The sequence below is a fragment of the Camelus bactrianus genome, chromosome 19 (genome assembly GCF_048773025.1).
Source record: "Camelus bactrianus isolate YW-2024 breed Bactrian camel chromosome 19, ASM4877302v1, whole genome shotgun sequence".
NCBI lineage: Eukaryota > Metazoa > Chordata > Mammalia > Artiodactyla > Camelidae > Camelus > Camelus bactrianus.
In genome coordinates this window covers 22,554,277-22,580,926 of record NC_133557.1, presented here as the reverse complement: position 1 = coordinate 22,580,926, position 26,650 = coordinate 22,554,277, and the positions used below count along the sequence as shown (strand labels likewise).

Genomic DNA, 26,650 nt, shown 5'->3' with positions numbered 1-26,650 from the left:
TGGAAACGTTTGATAGTTTCTAAATTTTGCCAAATCTGAAAGTACACAGCCCACCAGCATCTCTGGAGCTTTGCTAACTTACACCCACCTGCATTCCAAAGATGCAGGCAATCCGGATTGCACATCGGATGCCTTCCAAACACAGGGAGGCCACCTCAGTGTCGTCACAGTTCTGCAGTCCAACGCTGTAGGCGGCCAACAGCGGCGTCCACACCAGCTACCAAAGGAGGAAGATTTCAATAATGTCTAGAATTTCAGTGTGAAAGAGCACTTACAGGCCACACTGTCAGTTATGAGCAGAGCCAGGATGCAAAGTTCACAGCTATTTTGATTCATTCACAATGTAAAATAACTCCTCCTAAACTGTGGTCAAAGCTCCGACTAGAGATAGGCCATTTGCTAAATGTACAATTCGGAAGAAAGGATGGCAAATGCGTGGCTAGTGTGCCACCACCATGTCTACTTGTGTGCTCCTGGCAGACATCACTAATCAGAGACCCCCCCCCCTCTGCTGAGGCTAATCAGGGCTCGAGAATCCTTTACACAGTGCAGCAGGCATCCATTACCAATCAGAGGTTGGCATGCAAAGTAAAATCTATAAGAAATTTAGGTTCTTTAAACTTAGTTTATTGAAATATTCCTAGTTCAAATTATTTAGACTTTACTTTTCCTCCAATTTTCTTGTGAATTTCCTGAAAATAAAAGCTCACAAAAATCTAGAATTGATCAACAGGCTATTAACAGTTACTATAAGGACATCTTAAAGAAAAATGAATGCTATGTATGTGTATCTTTTCTAGACATTTTTAAAACAGAGAGACCTCAGGATACTGTCTTTTACTTCCACCTAATCTCAACTGATAAACTAACCTTGAGGCCACTGAGATGAGATATCACATAAAATTTTGCCTGAATAATTATTAATTCATTCAATCCCCCCAGCAGCCCTGCAGCACTCTGTATCTGTCTCCATTTCACAGATGATGACCATAGAGGCTGAGTAACCTGACCAAGGTCACAGAGCTACAAAGTGGCAAAGGCAGGGTTCAAACTGGACATGTTGACTATTCAGCCTGTCTGCAGCATCCCCAGTGTCATCAAAGAACCTCCATGAAGGACTCGCTCTAATTACTGTTCAGAAAGAAACACCTGGACTTGGCCTCTCCTCTCCTCAGTCTCTTCGCCATTATCAACTTGCTGGCTAGCTTCTGGCTGGTCAACTCTAGAATCTGGCTTAGCCATGTCTTATCTTCTCAGCACACTCACTTTGAACATGGGCCGGACGTGGTCCAGGTGAGTGGCACTCGTAAACGGGGCTTTGGCATGGCTCACGGCCTCCATCAGGGCTTTGGCTGTTTTAGCCATCTGCTCCATCTCCAAGTTGTACAGTAGCCGTCGCTGCTTTTCACTCGCTACACCTACAAGAAAGTAAGAGAATCATTGCAGCTAACGCTCACTGAGTGTCGGCTGTGTGCCGGGCTATTTCAAAAGGTTTACAATGAACTCACAAATCCTTCCAAACATCTCATGCATCCGTTACAAGTATTACCATTTTACTGATGGGAAATGAGGTGCAAAAACTAAGTAACTTGCCTAGGATCACACGGCTAATAAGCAGCAGAGCTGGGACTTGGGTCCAGGCAGCGTGGCTCTGGAGTGTGTGTCTAAAACACAGCACTCTGCTGCTCTTAAGGAAAGAAACCGACAGCTTCACGGGGGCCTGAACTAAGAATTCTGATCAAAGTTGGCACAATCACCACTGGTATTAAAGCAAAGTTTTAAGGAATCTTTTGGGGGAATAATTTAGCTCTCAGATTATTTTAAATTCCCTCTTGTAACTAACTGCAAAATTAGCAAGAAGATAAGTGATGTTATGAGAGAGCCAACATAATCACAGTAACTAATGTAATCACATTTCTTATTCGGATAGCTAGATATGCAAACTAAATTCATTTTCAGGGAACTTAATTATGCATTCTGATACTCAAAAACTGGAATTAACAGAAATAATCTGCCATTAGACCTTACTCTGCTTAGTAGATTTGGCTGCAATTGTATGTTCTTTTGTTTCTTTCATTGCAATTTTCTTGCCTTCGATCTCTTCATAGATGCTTGAGAGATATTCTTCAGGTAGATCTTTACTATCATTGATACCTCGATTCATTTTAATATATTGCTCTTTTGTCATTTTATTTTTTACCTGAAATTAAAACAAAATTAATAAACCATTTAGAAGACATCCAATGGTCCAAATAAAGCTACTTACTTAGCCATTACAGTATATAAATCATTAAAATATTTTACCTGGGGGCTGTGCAGGTCTGTAGTCAGCATAATAATCGAATATGCTAGGACATATGCAGTGTCCGCACTAGCAAACAGTGTTTGCCTGAAAAAAGAAAAAAAGGTTCCAGACGTAAGAACACGCATGAGGCTGGGAAGGTCCAGGGCGACAGGAGACAAGCGTCACTAAAGCAGGCCCACTGCTCCATGTGATGCCAAACGATCTAGAGTTTTCATGATTCCATCTCCGAGTGATAAAGAATGACCCAGAGTACAGAAAAAGCTAACTAAGAATACACGTCAGATTTGGACTTCTTTGAATCAAGCAGTTTTAAGTCAAATTTTTAAGAAGATCCTTATGGAGCCTCCGGGGCTGGGACTAGGGTGAGGCATGCAAGGCTCCCCTGCCCCCAGGTGTCGACCCTGCAGTGCTTGACCCTGAGTGTGAGGCCCCTTACAGTCTGTACCTTCAGCATGTCACTTGCCTCACTTTGGTCCTATTCCTGAGAGCATCCACTTTGTGCCAGGCACCAGGTAGAAAGACGACTAAAACTCCCATCCAGTTATTAGCTATTTAAAGTTTACATTATCCACTATAATATTTAACAGCAGAAATATATAGGAAAATATTTATGTTGTTTTAATAAACAATACACTGGTGAAGTCCTATGGCAAGAAAAGACAAAAACTTGTAGATGCACAGCTTTGTGATATATGAGGCTGAAGAAAAACTCGTCTATCCAAACTGCCCCCCAGAGGAAAAGGAGAAGCTCTGAAGAAAGTAAAGGTTGCATTCTGACGTGAGATTTAACTGGGTCACATATTTACTGATTAAGGGACACAGACCAAGGTCTCTGGGTCCACACAAGAGATATGTTTAAAGTAAATCACATCTGATTCTGCTTTCACAGCGTGTTCTAGTATCCATTTGGTTAAAGTGACCAGATGCTGCCTTTGCTGACCATGGCATCTCATGGGGACAGCTCGCTGTGCACTTGGAGGACTGGGACCAAGAATTATGAAAACCAAGTTGACCTGAGAGGCAAAACTGTTATCATAATGTTTCCACTGAAAAATCTCCACATCACGTTCATAGTATATTCAGACATTCTTTTTTTCTCCTTCAGTTTATTTACTTATTTATTTAAAACTGAAATACAGTCGGTTTACAAGGTTGTGTTAATTGCTGGTGTAGAACATAGTGATTCAGATATATATATACACACACACATATATATTCCTTTTTATATTCTTTTTCATTATAGGCTACTACAAAGTATTAAATACAGTTCCCTGTGCTGTACAGCAGGACCTTGCTGTTTATCTACTTTACAAACAGTCTTACCTTCAGGGGAAAGAGCATGAGCTTTTGAGTTAGACAAATTCATGTTCAATCCTTGCTCTGCTACTTACTAGCTGATTAATTTTCGGACAGGTTGCTCAATTTCTCAGAGCCTGTTTCCTCACCTATAAAACAGGGATGCTACTCCCAGGCTTACTGTTAATTAAATGAAATGCACGTAAAACTCACAGCACGGCTGACACACAGGAAGTGTTTATAAAGGTCAGCTCTCTTTTCAATTTCCACTTCCTATGAAAACATGAACACATCAAAAAAAGACTCCAAGATGAAATCATATACTTAAGTAGGCTTTATAAGATAGACAGGCATTTCTGTAACCTGCTCGTCAGTATATAATCAAAGGAAAACTAAAATCCTTGAGATCTACCCCGTATATTAAGTCAGGGAGTTGCTCTTGATTAAGGAAGAGGTGACTGAGTACCTCTTCTCAACTCATAAAATTGCTCTTTTGTCATACTTAATAGCATGGGCTCTAGCTGTGTGGTCTTAGGCAACTTACTTAGCTTCTCTGGTCCTCAATCTCCTGTAGAAGGGCACACAAACAGTTGCTGGGAGATCTTATGTGAGATAATTCCTTAGCACAGTGACTGGCACATAGTCAACAGAACCTTTAATAGCTTGATATGGATTTAGAAAGACTAAACTCAACCCCTAACCACATTAAGATTGGTGCTATGAGGGAAACAAAACAATGGCACAGAAGGGACTTAAACACGGTGCTCACCCCTGGTTGCACTCTATGTATCTTGCAGCAAACTTCTCCATTAACCGATCAATCTTCTGGGCTTCCCCAGGTAGGCGGAAACCTTCTAGAAATGTCCGCAGGGCTGAGACAAACTCCTTTTCACAGAAGTCAAGTTGGTCCACGTAGGCATACATCACCTCCTTGTTGAACTTCATGCTTTCTCCCAGAAAATCACCTACTTGGGTCTGAAACATACACACTCATTCACATCTACAAACTGTCAAATATGAACGCCCAGTTAAAGATGCTTTGGTCAAATGCGGGAAGCAGAATGCCCCAGCTCTAAACACCCAGAACAGGCTGAATCTCTGGGTCTGCCCACCCACCCAACCACTCCAGGTTCAATCTGTCCTGCCATGAAGGATGAGGAGGAGGCAAAAGAGACTAAAAAATGGAAGAATGATGGGGTACACTAAGGAGGGAGGTCAGTTGCAGATGGGCACCCATAACAATTTCTAGCATTCAAGGGACACTTTAAGCTCTGACACTGTCCCTCCAAATACACAACTACCTGTCTGGAGCTTAGTTTATTCCCTTTAAAGAGCTTTCTGCAAGACTGGCCAAAGGGATGAGTAGGACCTTCCTAAGCAGCGGTGATGACAACAGTCGCTGCACTGAGGGTTGGCCAATCTCTACGTTAAAACCATCAAGGTCTCAGAATCACATGACAGAAGCCGCATGCAAGCGCCCAACCCCCAGTCTTACAGAATCAAGGCGCTCCTCCTGGTGCAGGAATTGGGCGATGTCTTCAACTGACGTTCCCAGCATGCCCTGCTCCTGGAGATACTGGATCCCTCTCTTGGGTTTCTTGTTGAAACTGTTTCAAGAAGAGACAGAACACAGGTTGCTTATTTCAAAATCTGGAGGATGGAAAAAGCTGGGGTTGGGGCAAACTGTAATAACACCATGAACAAGTTGTCACTTATCAGCTAGGAAGGTCCTGTGTGTCCTGGCAGCTTTTCTTAGTTTCACCTTTAAGTTCTGACCTAGCTGTTCAGAATCTGCTGGCTGTCACCCAGTATCCATTCTCCTCTTCTCCAACACTAATAAAACCTAGATGCTTAGCTGGACACACAACTACCTGGGGTAAAAACTACATTTCCCTGCTTCCCTGAAACAAAGCATGGCCATGTGCCAAAGTTCCAGACACTGAGATATGGGCAGAAGAGGTGTGGGTACTTCTAGGAAGGACTTTTAACAAAGCTGACTTGGCTGAGAAGTATGTACTTTTTGTTCTGTCTCCTTCCCCAGAATACACGTGTGATGACTGGAGTACTGCAGTCACAGTAAATCATGAGGCAATAGTGAAGATGAAAATTGTATTCAGGATGGCGAAGCAGGAAGATAAAAGGAGCCTGGATCTCTGACGTCCATAAGAGCCACAGTACCAGCCCTAGACTGTCCACTCTGGGATTTAATGGTGCTTAAGTACTGTTATTACTGTGGCAAGGGCTGAGGGGAAAGGATATGAATATGGTGCAGGGACAGAGACAAACTCACGACCTGTTTAGATGACGCTGGTTACAGGAGGCCTCTCTGAGATGTTTGCCAAGCCTAAAGGATGAAAAAGACCCAAGAATATTCCAAGCAGAGGGTGCAGTGGCAAAAAGACCCTGGGGTGTTCAAGGGACTGCAAGGCACTGTGTGACTCAGGAGTACTGGAAGGAGATGAGGTCAGTGAGGGAGGCTGGAAACTGGATTAGGGTGTGGTGAGGAATTGGGAAACCTGGAATGATTTAGGCAGGGGAGTGATAAGATCTAGTTTCAGTTTTTAAAAGATTATTTTAGCTGCTGTGGGAGAACAGACTGGGGGGATGCTGGGATAGTGAGAGTGGAAATGAGATCAACCCTTTAATAAATAAGTATTGTAACATCAACCTTTAAAATAAATTGAGTTTATTAAGTCAACGGAGCTTTCAAAAGTTGGACAGGATGTAAGATTGTGTGTTTATTTATTTTTGTGTGTAAAAGACTGGAAAGAAACATTAAGATTTACCAGTGATTGCAATGATGATGATGTGGCTATATGGGAGAGTGCCTTTACTTTTCAACAATGTAGAGCTGAAGTATTATAATGGCTACAAATTACTTTCAAATGATCCAGGGGGAGGGGGAAACATACACAGATTAACACTAATATGGCAAAAGTTAATTTTTCTGTATGTTGAAATTTTTCATAATAAATAGAAAAAAATGTTACTAATAGTGATTTTCTCTAGGTAGTAATTTTATAAGTGATTTTTAACATTCTTGCTTTATACTTTTCTGTATTTTCTAAACTGGTTTAATTTTTTTAATTAGGAAAATTTTTTTTTAAAGACCGGGCATCAACCACACAAAGCTATTAAATTTCTCTCACACCCTCCTTCACTCACTCACAGCCTGGCTTGATCAGGCCCGGCTCTAGTCTTTTGTAACAGGCATTTAGTCCTGAGGAGTCAGTGCAAGGTTCCCAAGAGATTCAGCTAGATCAACAGCCACACTCACAGCTCAATGCCATGTTCAATTATCTCCTTTTGTTGCTTGATGACCTCAAACTGCTCTGGATCATCCTGGACGGTTGTCTGAGTTCCCGAGGATACTGTGGACTCCATGGATGTCACGCTGCTCCGTCTTGCCATGTCAAGGCCTTTCCCGTCCCCCATTTCCTGATCTGTGGGCCTCTCCTGACCTGTGATGACATAAAAGCAAAGGAAACCAAATAAGCAGATGGGACACAGACAGGGATGAGCTGAGGTCTGGCTCTGCAGTTCCCTTTCCCAGGCCTCTAACACTAATATTGTTCTGTATGGATCACGAACACCCTGATGTAACTCCGTTACTTCACTTAACAACTTACTTGTTTGTGGGACTTGATAAGATAATGCAAAAATCCACAGGAAAGAATAAAAGTGCAAAAACAGTCAAGACGCTTAAGGAACAGTGAGCAGGAGGACCTGTCCTAGCAGGAACTGAAACTCACTGCAGAACTCCAGGCGTATGAAAAGCACGGCGCTGGTGTAAGGACAGACAAATCAACGGAGCAGGACAGAAAATTCAGAAAAGGATTTATGCACACAGGGGATGCGGTATATATCACAAAGATGTGCTTCAGATCAGTGAGGGAAGCAGAGACTACTAAAGAAATATGTTGGGATAACTGGCTCTTCACTGGGAAAATGAAATTACAGCACAAATCACACTGTTCCCCCCACAAATTCCAGATGGATTAAATAACGGCACCCTTAACATACTTCAGGTTTTTCGCAAACTAAAGTTCTGCTAATTCTAAGACAGCTCTACCAAGACAGCTTGTCCCAACAGCCGTGAGTAGCCCACGGGGAAGGGAGTGGGGACGGCAGTGCTCCCTCACCGAGGCTGGTCTGGTGGTTGGGGTTCACATACAGGTCTTTGCTCCACTCCACCATGCACTTGAGGATGGACACGAGGCACTCCAGGCCTTTCTTCCTCAGACTGAGCTCCTAAATGACAAAGTGACACGGCACAGAGACTTAGCTGATGAATTAAGTGCAGACACATACAGGGCACCGGGAACCCTGGGAGGACATGAGCTGATCTCTGACATTCAGTGCTATTAAGTACAAAATCCAAGGGAAAGGTAACAGGTGACAGAAATATTGAGGGCTCATTACAAATACCCTGACCATCTTTAAAGCTGTTCATTACAAACACCCTAGCCGCAAAACTACGGGATGTGTGCTTTCCTAAAATGAAGAGTGTTATTTGGATTTTTAAAAGGAAGTTCACATTCATTGCCATATAATTTTTTTAAAAAAACCTCTTAAAATGCCCCCTTTTAAAAAATCTAACAATGAGGCAATTTAATAAGAGGCAATCTCCTTTGCAGCTACTGGAGCCTGGGATCCTGTTTCCACACGATCTGCGGGAAGGTGACTGGGAGTGTGCTCACTCCCTACAGGTCTCAGGCTCCACGGTCACCTTCTCCAGGAGACTACTCAGTGACCCCATTTAAAATGGCAACAACCTCAGCTCCAACACCCTCTCTCTGTTATCCCTGCTTTATTGCCCTCTGCAGCTGACTTCTCCACTGCCTGCTGTTACGTGTCGGGACTGTAACAATCGTGCACATGTGCATACGTGTCTGGGTTCTGTTCTCTGCTGGGCCTCCAACCCCAGGGGCAGTGCTGGGCACATGGTGGTGCTCGATAAATGTTTATTGAAATGAATGAACTTTAAATATGAGTGAGTGTTCTCAGTGTTTTTACCTGCAGAGGTGTCATTCCCAGCTCGTGTCCACTTCTTCCCTGAGCGATTTTGGATAAATCATTTACGAGGCGCTCAAAAATGTTAGCAGCATTTAAATCACAGTCGTAGTTGACATAAATATCTACAACACACTGGGCATCTTAGAAAATAACACACGGATGTTAGAAATTCTGATGGGACACAGATAGTAGTTATGTTTTCTTATTAAATGAGATTCTCTTGTCAAAAACTTTTCCCAGTGAATTACTAACTCAGCTTGGACACACCTCACTAGGAAAATGTACGGCGGGAGTACTGGGGGCATGGGAAGCCCTCTTTCCAGGCCTGCCCTGGCACTAACTGAAATCTCCAGCGGTACATTCCACCTTCGCACGGCTCACTCTCATCAAAAAAGGGAGAGCCAGGGCCCCATCCACCTCTTAAAGTTGTGTAACTTTTATGAAGTTACATTTGATGACAGATGCTCGGTTTACAGACACACAACTGTATAGTGAAAGGGAATCCAAATTTACCTTAGCATCCAGTCAAGGCCTGGCAGCACCAATACCTGGGACCCTGTGACTTATAAACCATGTTCAGCTTGTAGGGAGGGTGACAAGTATCCTGGTCTTTCAGGATTAGGGAGTTTCCAAGGACATGGGACTTTCCATGCAAAACCCAGAAAGTCCCAGGCAAACCAATCTTGGTCACCTTCTAAAGGAGGAGAACTGGGGGGGGGGGGCGGGGGCTGGTCGTTTGGCTAGCATTAGCCTTTAAGGTTAAGAATTTTCTCAGCACTTCATTAAAACTCTAAAAGAAGGAGTTAAAGGTCTTAATCTGGACTTGGGAGAATGAAAGCATCAAAAGTGTTTCTGGGCAAGTCAAATGGACGAGCCCCCACAGGGCGGACACACCTGCACAGATCCTCGTCAGGGTCTGAATGACCATCCACCGGTGCTCAAAGGAACTCGTTGACGTCTCTAAAATGTTCAGGAAAATCTCTTTGAAAAAGACCTATATGATAAGGAAAGGCCAAAGGAGGACACTCATTAATAGACAGTTTAAATTAGGGCTCAAAAACCCCAAAATCTTTGAAGAACAGGCAGAGCCCCTGAGTGAAGCAGCCTGGGCAGGGGGAAGAGGGGCGCAGACAGGCTGCGGAACAGCCCTGGAACCCGGCCTCATGCGGGAACAGCTAATCGGGTCAGACCACGGAGAACTGAGAGCAGGGCTCTATTCGAGGGAGCAACTGCTCCTGAGAAACCACCGGGAACTGTCATGTGAAAGGCAGGATTGGTGTTACAGTTTTTTGAGAAAAATCAGAATTTTGCATTTTTGTGGAGAATCTGGTTTTTCAACTTGGAAGCTAATTCAAGTTATTTCAAACAATTTATAGGCCAAACAAACACGTCTGGGGGACTGAGCCCAATACCCAGACCATACAGTTTAAACCTCTGGTTCAAATGGACGGCACACAAGATTTAGGGGCAGTAACTTTGTATAGAAACGTATTCTCTCACTCAAAAAGCTCTTCTCTGGGGTGCCAGCAAGTACTGATTCCTGGTGACTATGCTGCCAGCGGTTAACTCATCATGTAAAAGCATCATCAAATTAAAAAAAAAATCAGTTTGGAGTCTGTACCTCTATCTGCATCTTCAAGTGCATTTTAAAGTTTGAAAGAAGAGTAAGAAAAATGGCAAGAGAGAGCTCAAAGACATCAGGCACTGAAGAGACGCCATTCTTGGACAGCGCCACGCAGAGATATTGCTTGATTGCATTGATGAACATCTCGTGCGTCCTGAAGACCGGGCCGGCGTTCTGCAGCACGGAGAGCAGGAGCTGCAGAGAAACCACCTTGGAGCGCAGCTCGTGGGATCTGGCAGAGAACAGGAAAAACCATGACAGTGCTAAAAGAGAAAATTTTAAGAAGGGTGTTTCTTGAGAAGGTCGCACTCCTCTATCCGTGAGCAGGACTTTCTGAGAAGCCGGGGAGTTAAGAACTGGTGACAGGACCTAAATGTCAAGAGAATGAGGGCGGATGGCATGAGGTGGGTTCTCACAGAACCTGCAGGCCTTTCAAAACGAGGGCTGCCGATTCCCATTACTTCCCTCTCCCTGTCATAAAGCAGAGAAGACAGCAGGGGTAAGAAAGTGCAAACTGATTCTGGGAAGCTGGTTCTGCCACTAAACTAACAGAACCAACTACTTTATGTCAGTCATGAGAGACTAAAACATCTGTCCCGCTCCACCTTCAGAGACAACGGAAACAGTGCTCTCCCTCCACCTGCCTCATGCTCCCCACCCTGGCCACGGGGATGGAGAGAAAGGGACACTTCCAAGAGCCCTTTCCCTAATGATCATCACAGTCTCAACAGAAGAGTGAAGATTATTACTAGTGAGTAGTAGTAGTAGTAATAATAATAATAATAATAATAATAATAATAATAATAATAATAATAATAATAGTGACTATAAAACTCTATAAAAGTGCAAGCTCCCCCCACCTCGAGATGTCATTCTATCTTTTTATGTAATTGATCCTATAAGGTGATTTTCCATATTCCCATTTTTCAGGTGAGGTTTGGTAACTCATACGGTCATGGAGCCACTGCTCAAATGAGCCAGGGCTGAATGCAGCTCACCATGGCTCCAGAACTTCTGCTTCGACACTCCACAGCACTACCACCCTTGTGGTCGTTCCTTCACTCTAAAGGTCCGGCCTTCCTGGGTTGAATGTGGGGCTTAAATCTGTATCCATGAAGCAAAGTTTCCAACCAGGGCAGGAAACTGAGGTTTGTATGCATCCTGACAGGGGACTTTCCGATCACGAGATTAAGTTCATTAGTCAGTAAAAAGAGGGTGAATATTCACTATAACAATTTTTTTTTTTTAGCATATAAACCAAGGAAAGCAAAACTGGGCACAGTAATCTTGGTTGATGGGGACACAGAGACAATTCATGATGAAAAGACTAGGGACCTGCAAGTCTGAAAGGTTGTAAAACCATCCTATGGATTTCTGCATTCGCACCAACCAGGGGACAAGGCATGGGGTTTCTTGGAACCCTAGAGAGTCTCCTGGATCATCTGGGTTATAGATGGCCAAGAACTGCTGTCTGCTCACTTTGGATCCGGGGGACCTTCACCAAGGGGTTTCATGGACAGCTTGCAAAGGGAGCGAAACACCAGGAAGGCATCCTTCTGCAGAATGTGAGAGAACCTCACTGCCACGTGATGTCCTTGTGCATCTGATTCCTAAGATTAGAACAAAGACGAGAAAAATCAAAAGGTCCAAACAAAAGAATAACTCTTTTCAAAAATAAGAAATGTAATTATCTCATGAAAATTTACATTATGCATTCAGTGGGGGAAGTGACGGTTATGGGGGAGGAGACAATATGTCAAAACAGAAGCTTAGGGGGAGTCATTACAGCAATTCTCAAGCCTCGTTCCTTGTACTTCAAACAGTGGTTGTAGATGGTTTAAAATGATAAATGAGGGAAGGTTAAACCACAAAAAAAAAACCCTGAAACAAATAGAGGTAACTGTCTATACTAGCTTGCGTAAAAAAGGTATTCCTAAGAATACTATTGCAGGAAAAATGGGGGAAAAATGATAGATGTTTTAAAATAAACTTCTTTAAGTTAGCTACATTTAAAACATTTTTAAATAAATATTTGTAATACGACAAGGATGAATATCTTGAAAAAGTTCTCATAATTCATTAAGGGAATACAGAAACTCTACTCCCAAACGAAAAACAGGCAAAAACCATGAGTGAGCAATTCACCAAGAAATGCAAATGACAGCTAAACCTAAATAACCTTACTACTAATTATTAAGGCAGGCTCTTTCTCCCACTAGATCCGCAAAGATCTGAATGCAATTGTCCAGTTTTAATGAGGGAATGGGAAAAGGAATGCCGAGAGCTTCCAGGTAGTAGAAATTCAAGCACTGCCTTCCTGGCAGGCTAATTTGATGTTAAGGAACAAAAGCCTTAAAGCTTCCAACTCTTGACCCAGCAGTACCACTTGGAGGAATTTTTCGTAAAGAAAGAATTAAGGACGGGCACGAGATTTATCTGTAAGGATGTTCACTGTAGAACTGCCTCCTGTGATTAAACTGAAATAACCCCAAAACCTAACAGAGAATTGGTTAAATAGATTATGGTAATCTATGATAGAATTTCACATGATTATTAAAAAAATTAGCTAGACGTATATATCTAGACAGATACACAGCACTGATGTGAAAAGATGTCCATAAAACAGTGTTGAGCGAACAAAGCAAACTGCAGCCTAGTATGTAAGACACAAGTCCCTCGGACGGATTTAAGTACATCCCTAAATAAGTGCATCCTTAATGGGGATGATACAACTCCAAGACGACTGCTAGGGACTGGATGTCTGTGTCCCTCCCAGATTCATATGTTGAAATCTAATCCCTACTGTGATGGTACTTGGAGGTGGTTAGGTCATGAGGTTGGCGCCCTCATGAATAGGACCAGTGTCCTTATTAAAGAGGCCCCAGAGAGCTCCCTCGCCGCTTCTGCCACGTGAGGACAGAGCAGGAAGCCAGGTGTCTATGAACCAGGAACAGGCTCTCAGCAGACACTGAAACTGCTGGTACCTTGACCTTAGACTTCTCAGCCCCAGAACTGTGACAAATGCGTTTCTGTTGTTTACGATTCACCCGGTCTACGGCATTCTGTTATAGCAGCCTAAACAGACTAAGACAGGGGCAAAAATTGGTTCCTGGCAGCGGGTATGTGGAAAAAAAATCTTATTCTTTTTAGGTATAAAGCACAGATATACATACAGTACATAAACAGCTACCTAGGTTATCAGTGGCTTTAAAGTTTTGTGAACGGGGGTGGTGATTAGGAAAAAGAAATACATAAAAAAGCTCCTGTGTGTGTGTGTGGTGGGGGGATAATTTAAAAGGTAGAGAAACACTGGTGAAAAGGTGTAGAGAGAGAGTGGGTTCAGATGGGATGTTAATATCATATTTTGTTCTGTTTTGATTGTTTATATTTTCAAGACAACAAAGCTGTTTAAAAAAAAATAACGTAGCAGACATGGGGGCCTGAAAGGATGTTCATAATATACGTTAAGTTGAAAAAGCAGGTTATAAAACAGCATGTATGTTGTATTATTACATTTAAGTGGTAAATAAATAAGAGAGGGAGAGAAAAATCTAGATGGATAAAGGTGAGATGTTACCGAGGAGTTACCTCTGGGTCAGAAGATTAGGGATGAGTTTTATCTCCTTATCTTTCCTTCTCAATATTTTCTTATTTTTCTATAATGAATGTGTACCATTTTGGGAGAAAAGAATAAGGGCAGGAGATATATAAGTTTTAAACAGTCTGAATAAACAGGGTTTAACAACAATGTTATATACCACCCACCATCAGCGTGTTTCAAGAACGGAACCAACTAACACAGACTATCAGGCCGGGACGGTGTGACAAAATTACTGAACAGGGCCTGCTGGTTTTCCCTCACTTCTTCTGATAGAGATTTAATTCTGCATTTTCTAAAAAAGCAAATCGAAATGCATCTGATAGAGGATCACCAACATACCAGATTATCCGCCGACGACAGGGACTGCCTGTCATCTGCTATCCCATTGGTCTGTGAGTTTTCATCAGCTGCTGGGGGAACAGCACGTTCCTGGCACTCCAGTTCGCCCAGGACCCTCTCCGGCTCTGTCAGACCATGCTTTTGTGCTGCTTCTTAAAATACAATGCAAAAGTCATCACCAAGTTAGTACTTACCCTATAAGCTGGCCTGAGACCAGGAAGAACTAGCAACTGCTTTTCCCCCTTCCCTGCACCACTGCCTTGTGACTGACATAATTTTGAAAAAGGTTTGGCCAAAGCAGTGCTTTGGCTTTGCATGTCTACTACCCACAGCCCCACTCCCAGGTGCCTTTGTTCATATTGTGGACCAGGTCAGTGATGCTTCCAGAATTGTGCAATACAGCAGCCCTGCGTACCCCTACCTACTTTCAAAGAAGATTAGAAATAACTAAACATAAAAAGCACAGATTTTTTTTTAAAGGGCTCTTAATATAGGGGTTAAAGAACAAGAGTTATGTAAATGAAAAGAATCTGACAGTTATGATAGAAAACCTTAGTCACTGGGGAAAAAATATAGGCTTGAGCTTCCTAGCAGCCATGTGGAAAAGGAAAAGACAAAGAATTAAATTAAATAAAGAAAGCCTATCTGATGATTAGCAGAACAGCTGAGCTGTATGAGGAATCTACCACGTGGATCTTTATACATACAAGGGACACCAAACAACTTAGTAAGCACAATCTTCCATAACAGTTTTCGAGGCAGACATTCATTTGACAAATATTTATTAGGTGCCTATTACGTGCCAAGCTCGGTGCTAGGGGCTGAGGGATACTGCAGGGAACAAGACAGGCAAGTATTCATTACATGAGGACTTCTTATGAGGGCCCCAGAAAAAAAAATCTGAGTATGAAATAAAATTATTCTATTTTAAAGACATTTTTACAGAGTTAAACAAATAATGAAATTTATGTATATAGCTTGGTGGTACCTTAAATTAACAAAAAGATAGGGCTGAGAGCAGTGGGTCAAATTTCTCTGACCTGATCCTCAGTAAGAAACACATTTTAAAAATTATGACCCAGTATACATGTGCACATATAAATACATCATTGAAACACACATTTCACAAAACAATGCTTAACATTACTATATGCAATGCCTTCAGTTTGTATTTTATTTTCATTTTATTCTCTTTCATTTAAAATATGTTGATTGCAACCACTAATTTATCAATTTCTGATCCCATTAATAGTTTTTTGGCACTGGAGCTGAGTGTTCAACACATAAGCACTGACCTGAGATTTTGGGTAAAAACAAACAAACAAACAAAATCATCTAGTAGACATTTTGAGCTCTACAAGTTTAAATCCAGTGAAGCCACACCAAAAACTGAGGGAGTTATGAACAAAGTCCAACAAAACAAACAAAGCTTCCCTGTGCTTCTGATACCTGCTGACATGGGACCTGTCTCCTGGACACATCAATGGCTGGCCATGGAAATTCACCACCTCAGGGCTCACTGCCCACTCCTAGAAAAACCTGGATGATACGGAAACAGTCCTCTGTGTCTCCATGTGGAGAACTCAACCCTAACACTGTCAGACTGTGTTTCTTGAACCCAAACCGAGTGGGAATAAAATCCATCACTAACAAGTAATTTCTGAATTACATATGAAAGATGGACAGACTCAGTTCCCATGAGCTCCCTGGAGGACACTCCTCCACTAAAACGTCTGGCTGAGGACTTTTGTGGAGGAATGAGTAGGAGGAAAGGCTGGGTTCTTGGTTCTTACCTTTAACAGCAGATGTGACCACATCTTCTAAGATCTCCTTCACCACCTCCTGGGCTCCATCTTCGGTCCCTACACACAAACACCAAATACAAATGCGAACACATACACGTGGGCATTTCCAGGGAAAACAAAGGAAGATGGAGAAGGAGATTAAGTCAACGTTCTCTAGAGTCACATTTCAGAAGGCAAGGGTGCAAAGAAGCACTCTCCAAAGCCAAATCTGATCATGCCCTGCAAACTCTGCAAACTCGTGGGCAGCATCTGCTATGACTCTGTCTTCCCTTTGTGGAACACTCAGACCCTCTTCCTTCCTGAGTCACAGCTGCTCAGCCCAGGGCCCTCTCCACCACCCCCGGGTTGGAGGCAGGAGCTGGATTTTATCCAGTCATGGTTTCTGGCAGAACAAAAGTGAAGCTTTGTCTCGCCCCTTCCCCTCGAGTTCCAGAGCCTTGGTAAATAACGTGCCTTCTGCTGCTTCATTTTCCCACACTGTAAACCCAAAACTTAGCGTGAGATTTCTAATGTGACAGTTGAGAATTTACTAAATTTTAAATTGAATTGTTCTGTAAAATGTTAACTGTTTAAGTGGAAGAGATTCAGTACCAGGTTTTTTTGCTTGTTTGTTTTTTGTTTTTGTAGAAAACTAGTTCTAGGAGAACTAGCAAACAGCACTTGACTAGATTTTTAGAAGTAAACATCACTGATTTATAAAACATCATGGACAAAAAGGCCATCATGTTAAATAAACAAAACCAAAATAACCCTTTAAGCTCTTCTTTAATGAGTATTTTCAATCAAGCCACTATTTTTATGGGTTCTGTGCTTGGTCCTCTAGGTCCTAGAGAAGCAGCATGAAATATTTTCATTTACATTGAGCACTTAACCCACCATAACTATTTAGTTATTCCCTGCCCCCACCCCCAGCTTTACTGAGGTCTAACTGACAAATAAAACCATCGTAACTATTTTTATGAGTAAGCAAATTTACATGAAAAATACTGATGTTATATGCTTTTCTTAGAAGGCAAAAAACTACTTGAATGGAAGTTAGAAAAGCCTGCAGCCACAGTCAAAATCTTCTAAACCTGTCTCTTCTTCCAAATGAGATGATTTAGTCGAGATCAGTGTCACCCATGCTTTAGTCACTCTTATACAACTTTTCGAATTTCTGCCATGTTCGTGCACCACTTACTTTATTACATATATATATTTAACAAAGCTCTTTACCTCGTCTTAAGCAATAATTAATGTTTACAAAACCACAGGTTTCATATGCCAATTATATTTTCTGAATGCATGCTAAAACAAATGTGTAACTATTCAAATAAAAACCATTCACCTACGAGTCTTCTAAAATCATCCCGTCCAAACCACGATCTGGTAAACACGTAACTAGATATTTCCAAGCTCCTTTCCAATTCCAACATTCTTTGATGCTATGATTTAACAGAATTATGACAACAGTTTCTAATCTCTGTTATACATTCCAAAGTCCCTTGTACACATTCAACACCCAAGAAGTATCAGCTTTATGAATACATTTTATCAGAGTTGCTGCAGGCTTGGTGAGTTAGATCAGAGGCTGTAAAGCGGTGGCCGCTGGGTACACCTGGTCTGCAGGTATGCACTGTTTAGTCTACACACGCTTCTCCCGCCCGCAAACTTCAGTGAGGTATAACTGGCAAGACTTTTATATATCTATATATCTAAGGTGTATAACTTGATGATTTGATATATGTATACATTATAAAATAATCACTACAAAAAGCCAATTAGCACATCCGTTGCCTCACAGTTTTATATTTTTCCTTTTCCTCTTTTTTTTTTTTTTTTGGTGGTGAGAACACTTAAGATCTACATTCAGCACATTTCAAGTACCCAGCATAGTACTGTTAACTATGGTCGCACTGTTGTACACTGGCTCTCCAGAACTTACTCATCTTGCATAACTGAAACTTTGTACCCCTGACAAACATCTTCCCATTTCCCCAACCACCATTCTCACTCTGTCTCTAAGAATCTGACTACTCGAGGTACACCTCATGTAAGTGGAATCATGCAGTACTTGTCTTTTTTGTAACTGGCTTCTTTCACTTAGCATAATGCCCTCCAGGTCCATTCATGTTGTTACAAATGGCAGGATTTCCTTCTTTTTAAAGGCTGAATAATATTCCATTGTGCGTGCGTGTGTGTGTGTGTGTGTGTGTGTGTGTGTGTGTGTGTATAAAACACATTTTCTTTACCCATTCATCATTTTGACAGATGCTTAGGCTGTTTCCATATCTTGGCTATTGTGAGTAGCACTGAAACGAACATGGGGAGGTTTAGATTCTCTCTTCAAGACCCTGATTTCATTCCCTTTGGCTATATATTCAAAAATAGGATTGCTGGATCATAAAGTAGATCTACTTTTAATTTTTTGAGGAACCTCGTACTGTTTTCTGTAACAGCTGCACCAATTTACATTCCTACCAACAGGGTACAAGGGTTCTCTTTTCTCTCCATCCTTAACAACTCATCTTTCTGACAACAGTCATCCTAATAGGAGCGAGGTGGTATCTCATCATGGTTCTCATTTCTATTTTCCTGATTATTAGTGAAGCTGAGCACCGTTTTAATTGTCTCCTGGCTATTTGTATGGCTTCTTTTGAGAACTGTCTATTCAGGTCCTTTACTCAGTTTTCAATGGGGTTATTTACTTATTTTTTGCTATCGAGTTGTATGAGTTTCTGAGCTATTTTGGATGTTATCCCCTTATCAGAGGTACAGTTTGCAAGTATTTTCTCCCAGTCCACAGGTTGCATTTTCTCTCTGTTGTTTCCTCTGCTGTGCCGATGCACTGCTTTCTAAAACTTCTGAATTAGCTGTGAGCATCTTTTTGATGAACGATCTTTGTTCTAAACAGTGATATATTCCAAATACCTGTATCAGTGCTAAACACAGGCAGTCCATTTGTTGACTGAATGGAGTGAGTGCATCTTATGAGCCCACATACCCCCAACCCTCATGGTCCCTATTTCACCAGACAGAAAACAGAGACACGGGAAAGCCCATCTCAGATTCCTTAGCATGTAACTCCCATCCTCAGGGTCACCTTATGGTTCCTTTATGTTGCCATTTTGTTCCAGGCAGGAAGAAGGAGAAGGGGGTAGGAACAGGGCTCTCAGCTGAGTCACACCCCTTAGTAAGGAGCCTTCCTGGAAGCCTGTGCCATCCCCAGTTACTTAGGCTGGCCGCTCATCGGCTAGAACTTGGTCTCATGGCCACCTTTCTACTAGGAAAGTCAGGAAATACAGGCAGGCAAGGACTAACAAGTGTTGGTGAGAATATGGGGAAAAAGGAACCCTTGTACACTGTTGGTGGGAATGTAAATTGGTGCAGTCGCTATGGAAAACAGCACGGAGGTCCCTCAAAAAATTAGTAATAGATCTACCATATGCTCCAGCAGCCCCACTCCTGAGTATTCATCTGAAGAAAACAAAAACACTAATTAGAAAAGACACATGCACCCCAATGTTCATTGCAGCATTATTCACAATAGTCAAGATATGGAAGCAACTCAAGTGCCCATCAACAGATGAATGGATAAAGAAGGTATGTTGCATGCGTGCACGCGCGCGTGCACACACACACGCACAGAGGAATACCACTCGGCCATAAAAAGGAAATTTTGCCATTTGTGATAACATGGATGGACCTAGAGGGTATTATGCCAGTGAAGTAAGTCAGAGAAAGACAAATATTGCATGTTTTCATTTATATGTGGAAAATAAAAATAAAACAAATGAACAAATATAGCAAAACAGAAACAGACTCACAGATTCAGAAAATTAGCCATTACTAGAAGGGAGGAAAGGGGTTTGGGCAAGATAGGTAAAGGGGATTAAAAGGTACAAATTACCAGTTATAAAATAAAATAAGTAAGTCACAGGGACACAAAGTACAGCACAGAAAATACAGTCAATAATATTGTGATAATTTTGTATGGTGCATAATCTATAAAAATATCAAATCACTACGTTGTACTCCTGAAACCAATTATAAGATTGTAAGTCAACAATACTTCAGTTAAAAAAAATAACAACCAATCAATCAAAGATCTTTATCCTCAAGGTGCTTATACTCTAGCTGGGATAATAACTAAATAAATAATACTCTCTGCCATGGTGCTAGGGAAAAAGCAAAGGGGCAGAAGGGAGACCTGGAGTTGGAAAGGACAAGTGTGAGCACGTGATAACAATAAAATATGACATACTCCAGTTTCCTAAAAACTACGGTTTGGTTATGTCCAGCATCCAAGCATTTGGTCGTATGTAAGAAAACTAAAGGGAAAAAGCAGGGCACAAAGCTGTTTGTTGTCACATTCTGGCCACACACCAGTATGGTTCCTCAACAGTAAGAAATACATTGGGCAACTCATTGTCCCCAAATAAATGTACATTACACAGCTAATAAAAATACTGTAAAGCAATGAGTTGAAAAGCCTCCCTATAAAGCAGACTGTGTCAAAAACAAGTCAGAAAGAAGGGGGACCTGTGGGTACATTTTGTTTTTATAAAGTGTTAGTCTGAGACTTATTTTTTTGTCAACAAAAATAATAAAATTCCTAAAACAGAGGATTGGTGTTGCTAACATGGGCAACAGGCTCATGTTATGCTGCTGCCTTGTTCCTGCCACCCTCGTATCTGACTACCATATGAAATATCTAATTTTTCTCTAAACTAGCTCATTTTTTTAAGCTGAAACTAATCTTAAAGGTAGTATCAGCAAATACTTATAGAGCCCTGAGTGCCAGACACTGTTATTAATTCTCACAAACCTGTAAGTACAAGTGGTATTCTCATTTTAAAGATGAAGAAATTGAGGCTCAGAGAGGTTAAAGATTTTGCTCATGGTCACACAGCTACCGAGTGGTGGAGTCATGATCTGAACTGAGGGTGTCGGATCAGAACCTCCACAACTGACTGAGGGAAGACGCATGTTCTCTAGTTCATAATATTTAAGAGTTGGGTTGTTTTTCCCTTAAAGAATGGGATGCAAGAAGAAAAAAGGCAGCTAAAAAATCCGTGAACACATAGGTAACTGTGCACCTACAACAGCTACTTATTGGCTCTATAAATGTGAAAATGCTAAAGTCTAATGTTGGGAGTTAAAAAGTCAGGATCTTCAAAATGAACTCAAAAGAAACTGGGAAGTGACTGTTCGTGGGTACAAGGTTTCTTTTGGGTGTGATAAAACTGTCCTAAAATTGATTGTGGTGATTGCTGTGCAACGCTGTGAAGATACTAAGAACTGAACTGTATATTTTAAATGGGTCACTTTAGGCAGTGTGGATTGTATTTCAATAAAGCTTTTTTTTTTTTTTTTTTAAGAAATTGACAAGAAGAGCTGGGCCATCAGAAGGGGTATGAATGGAAAACAGGGTGTGGTCTCCAGGGAAGGTTTCAGGCCAGGCCCCAAAATTCACATAAGGTACCAAGGCGCAGGCTCAAAATCTCATTTTGTGAGTTTACAAAGAGCGATCTGATCCACTTCTTGGACAGGTTGATAAGACTGACAAATTGTTGATTTATCAATTTGGGATGAAAAACTGCTAAGGGGAAAAAGATGCTCTGGTCTGTCAGTGAATTGTCATCTACACGAATTTCACTGGGAGGCAACTTATCCCAAGAAGGCCAGGGGACGGTTCCCAGTGAAACAGGACAATGTGTGTGGAGTGCCCAGTTAGCCAGCACCATGCCTGGCACAGTGACTGGCTAGTCTGGGGTGGCCACGTGATGGCGATTCCTACACGATGGAGCCCGCAGGAGAGCTGGACGTGCTGTCTGTCACTGAGGCTCCAGAGCCCAGCCTCTCGCCTGGACTCAGACCCAGGACCCTGTGTCCCCTGGGCCGGCACCTCCACCACCTGCCTCTCAGGCTGTCTTCCTCCCAGGCTTCCCAGGCTCCTCAACCCATCCTCCTGAAGGACTCATTCTTTCTTAAGGGCCACATCTGGAGAACTGGAAGCTGGTCACTTTTTTTAATGGTGACAGTGCACCTCCATTCTGACCTACCATTTGTAGGTTTGCGATTTGATTCTTAGAAACAATCTGATTCCCACATCCTGGGAGAAGCGTCACGGAGGGCACCAAGTACTGGCAACAAAATCCACAGCAATATACTAAGTGTAGAGCATTCTATCTTGGAGCAGAATTTTAAGTTACTGTGTTTCTGCAAAGCTGCATTCTAGAAATTAATTTTTCCCCCACTCATTTAAAAAAAATATATATTTACTGAGTGTCTGCCATGGGTGCTAGAAACCATTCCGGGTGTTGGGAACGTAACGCTGAACAGGGTGGCCTAGGTCTTGGATTGGGAACAAGTAAACACAAAACTCTTGAGTGATTCCAGGTAGTGATTAAGTGCTATGAAGAAAATAAAAGAGGATGATGGGACAGAAGTGATGGGGAGCTTCAGAGTTAGACCCAAGAGACCTGAAGATAGAGGAGAACGGGAAAAGGACAGTACATGCAAAGGCACCAAGAGCAAGCAGGGCACTTTCAAGAACCAGAAACACCGCTGCGCATCACACAGCAAACAAGGGAAAGGAAGGGTAAGAAGGGGACAGAGAGATGGGCAGGGGCCAGGCCACACAGGGTCCTGGAAGCCCTGGGGACGGGGCGGGCGTAGGTTTCACTCTGAGTGGGACAGGATGGGAAATTATCAAAGGGGTTAAGTAGAGGAGGGTAGTGATTTAATTCATGCTTTTAAGAGATCACTTTGGCTGCCAGGTATAAAAGGGACTGTAGTCGAAGCACTTTAATGCAGCTCAGAGAGACCTGTTTCCACATCCGCACAGCCACGCTTATTACAGTGTGCTTAAATATTAATAATTATTGATTAGCCACAGCCTGATAAGGAATACAGTAAAAACCTGCCTGGTCCTTGCCCTGAGAGTTAATAAGGCAAAGGTGACAACAGATACAGAGGGTGGGGGCAGGAGTTTCTGAGCACCTTCCAAGACACAAGACAGCGGGACTGAGTAACTATGTTCACCCTGAGACATACACAGTTCTAATGGCAACTCTCTTTGATCTTTGCCTTCAGCGAACTGACACAGAGCCACATTCTAGCAACACCTGGTCTGTTCCCATTGGACGCCAAGCACTCTGATAAATTACAGTTGAACAAAAGCTGCTGAACTATGGGGCCCTCTGGCCACCAACAGAAGTCATTACCAATAATGGGGCAGAAGGAGACATGAGATGAGTTATAAAGGTGGGTCAGATACTTCATGTAGAAGTATGCACTTCTACCAGTGAGAGTGAAGAGTTATTTGGCAGAATCACTTGGGAAGAAGGTATATTCTTAAAAAAGTATATGAATTTAGGATCTGGTTCATACAAATTGCCTAGAGAGAGATGTGAACGTTCAGAAACAATCTTCTATGACAACTCAATCCAAGACTTCACGCTTCATGCTTTATTTACTTTCAGACTATTCATCAGGTGTGCAATGTCTCTTTCATTTAAAAAAGCACACAAAACCAAGTAGTGTATTTGGTCTCAGAAGAAGAAAACAAAGCTATCTATATATCTGTTTCTCTATGAATCCACCCACCCACCCACCTTCTAGATCCTTTCACGAACATCCATAAATAGCAACTAACTGCTGGGCAGTGGGAGAGCCCATGGATACATGACAGATGAGGCCTTTGTCCTCCTCTGGGAGGGTAAGACTGACACTGAGTGACTACCCACCCGAATGATTAACTACTGGGAGACAAGTGCTCCATGCTGAACCCATGGCACTGAAGCTGAAATTAAGCAGCAGTAGCTAGAGCTATTCCAGGAACTATCTAGAGAAAACTACCCAACTGTACCCATGGGGCCTGAGACACCAGGCCTTGCTGGCTGTGTTTTGTAAGAGAAAAGCAAAGGGGAAGTCAAGGGGAAAGCCCAGAAATAGAAGAGCTGCTGTCAGAGGTTTCCTGCAATGACATCAGCCAACTCCTTCATCTGCCCCTTGGGTACAGGATGACTCCCTGTCCCAGCTGGATGGGGACAGCGCACGGGCTGTACCTGACAGCGATGGGCCTCTTTCTCTGGGCGCATCTCCGTTCTCCGTGCTCACTTTGCCAGAAGCACTTGTGGCATGCTCACCATTGGTTACCTCCGTCTTTTCAGGAGTTGTTGGTTTGCTTTGTGCCTGGCTCTGCTTCAGATGATTGAACTTTGGGGACACGGCTGCAGCTTGGATCACAGGGGACTGGGGTTTCGACTGGACTGGTTTTTCTAATTCTCTGGCCTCCTGCAACTGAAAGGCAACAAAAAAGGGATTCAATCTAAATGGCTCTAGGGTTTTGATAAGGAACAGAAAATATACCAGCTTGTTGCATAAAAAATTTCCAAACGGAGAGAATTTAAAAAAGGAAATAAATTCCTTCAACAAATTCAAAGCAAATTCTGAATGCAAATTTCAAATCCCATGCTAGATCCTCTCTCTGCTTTTTAAAGAACAAAAACAGAGAATGCAGAGGAGGAAGGGATAAACTTTAAAATGCTAGTGAATCTTCACCAGGCACCTAGGCCACACATGAAACAGTTCACAGTATGGGATGGTATTCCGCCCCAGCAACCGAAAATTGCTACCACTCACCACTTGGTTTTCCATGCGGGTGAAAATGACGTTCAGCATCTGAGTAAGGGTAGCCTTGGCAGTGGTTTGATTGATGAGATTTTTGCTGGCCAAATAGATATTATAACATGTCCGAACCGTCTGCAGGATCGTGCCCTCATGAATTTCAATGTGCGGGGACGTCACTGCCGTCAAGAGAGCCTAAAACAACAACCCGCAATCTTCACCTTCAGGAGCAAACCCCCCACCTATCCTATCACAGCCAAACTTTTCTACAGGGTTTGGCTCTGTTTTTATTTGATTTGGTCTAAGAAGATGGCTCTGCAAATTAAACTGGATGATTAGTACCAAGAGCCAACTCCCTACTGCTCTGAGATAAAAAATTATAATTGACTTCATAAAATCCAAATTATCTTAAGTAATTAAGTTGTGTTGCTTTCTACCCGCTTACTCTTTAAAAAGCCAAAAATACAGACACTCCTCTCAGGAGGAAAAATGCTCCAGCTTGATCTCACCTATATTAATCATAAAATATACACATTTGATGGGGTGGGGGGCAGGCGGTCAGTTTCCCAGTTCCCTGGTGGATTTTCAAGGGAGCTTTAGGCAAGGTGTGGCTAACACGAAGCCATCCCTCACCAAGTGAATTCAGGACTTAAGGTTTGAAATGTTGACCACACCCACCCTGATCTGTACTCTGACAGACAGACAGACAGACCACCCCACGCCAAGCCACTCTTGGCAGCAGAAATGCAACAGGGAAATGGGAAAGGAGGACAAGAGGACAGGAGCAAATTGCAGGAAAGCACCAACACAAGGACCTGCTGAGAAACGGCAGCCCAGAAATCTAGAATTTCAAGGGAAAAGACCAGAGGATTTCACGTCAATTTAATTCACCAGCAATTTGTGTAGTTATTAGCGGAGCTGTTTACTTTGAAACCACACCTGGTTCCACTCTTCTTGTCTCAGACCATGCTAATAAATTCTGACACTTAACAAAAGATCTAAGTGATGCTTACATTTTTCTGTTCCAGCTCAGCACCTCCTGAGACAACTAACACATGGTAAATTAGAAATCTAAACCCCTAGGGGGATGAGCTTTCTCATTCAAAATCCAGACCGGGCAGATAGACAGAAATACCTTAATTATTTGTAACTGAACTCCTTCATCCGTCTGAGGGCCCTGAAAACAATTGCAAATAGTTTCAACGATCCTGTCAATCAGCCGCTTCCCGGGGGCTCCACTGTCGGGGGCGTTGCCGGTGATGTGTCCATATGCGATGAGTTTCTAAACACAGAAAGAACAGAGATGAGAAGTTTGTGTCTGGCCAGCACTGAGGCCACCCACGACACTAAAAGGCAGGCAGTGAGCACTGCCTTTAACTTCCGGTTGCCACAGATCCCTCTGCTCCCCTGGGGTGCGGCGGGCACAGCCACCCCGAGAGCAGCACGTCGCCTCACTCTCGATGGCAGAAGGGCCTCGTGACAGTGCAAGAATGTCCAGTGGAAAAGGCACGTGTGGAACAGCCCCCAGTGCACAACCACTTGTGTAAACAATGGAGGGGTTGAAACTATACATCACAGAGACAGAGTTGTTGGCGGCTCCCTGGAGCTGGGGGGATTTGAGGGAAATGGGGAGTGACTGCTGTTAAGCAAAACGGGGCTTCTTTCTGAGGATAAAGATGGCCTGTAATGAGACTGCTGAGATGGCTGTGCAACCCTGACAATATAGGAAAATCACTGAACTGTATGTCTCAAATGGGTGAACTGTATGCATGTGAATTACATCTCAAAGATGTTTAAAAAAAAGTATTTTTTTTTTCAAATGGAGAGATACATAAGAGACTAATAATACGTTTTGCTTGAGCTCAGGGAGAGCGCAGCAGCGTGGGCAGGGGCGGGACTAAGACATTTTTGTAGCGCTTGCTTTCATTCTTTTTGAATCTTGAATCATGTCGGTATATTTTCTATTCCAAAAATTAAAGGAAAAACACTAACTGAATTCTGCACCTACATTATCAAACTGCATGTCACCCATGTGGCTAAAGAGAAGAGTG

General features: G+C 42.5%; 1 protein-coding gene across 5 annotated transcripts in view; it reads right to left on the bottom strand.

Annotated features, from left to right (window-relative positions):
- The window catches only part of ARFGEF2 (ARF guanine nucleotide exchange factor 2), an 84,248-nt gene that overhangs the window by 37,378 nt on the left and 20,220 nt on the right, over window positions 1-26,650 (bottom strand). For 4 of the 5 annotated variants that reach the window (XM_074347398.1, XM_045519318.2, XM_010958628.3 and 1 more), the window contains 17 exons: window positions 25,735-25,881; window positions 24,615-24,794; window positions 24,038-24,272; window positions 15,975-16,043; window positions 14,182-14,333; window positions 11,721-11,851; window positions 10,239-10,473; window positions 9,512-9,611; window positions 8,618-8,757; window positions 7,744-7,852; window positions 6,879-7,062; window positions 5,097-5,208; window positions 4,371-4,576; window positions 2,305-2,389; window positions 2,029-2,200; window positions 1,267-1,418; window positions 89-217 (listed from right to left, as the gene is read on the bottom strand). In XM_074347398.1, the coding sequence (XP_074203499.1) occupies window positions 89-217; window positions 1,267-1,418; window positions 2,029-2,200; window positions 2,305-2,389; window positions 4,371-4,576; window positions 5,097-5,208; window positions 6,879-7,062; window positions 7,744-7,852; window positions 8,618-8,757; window positions 9,512-9,611; window positions 10,239-10,473; window positions 11,721-11,851; window positions 14,182-14,333; window positions 15,975-16,043; window positions 24,038-24,272; window positions 24,615-24,794; window positions 25,735-25,881 (2,538 nt within the window). The remainder of the gene's footprint in view (window positions 1-88; window positions 218-1,266; window positions 1,419-2,028; window positions 2,201-2,304; window positions 2,390-4,370; window positions 4,577-5,096; window positions 5,209-6,878; window positions 7,063-7,743; window positions 7,853-8,617; window positions 8,758-9,511; window positions 9,612-10,238; window positions 10,474-11,720; window positions 11,852-14,181; window positions 14,334-15,974; window positions 16,044-24,037; window positions 24,273-24,614; window positions 24,795-25,734; window positions 25,882-26,650) is intronic. The other variant, XM_074347399.1, reaches the window with a different exon arrangement.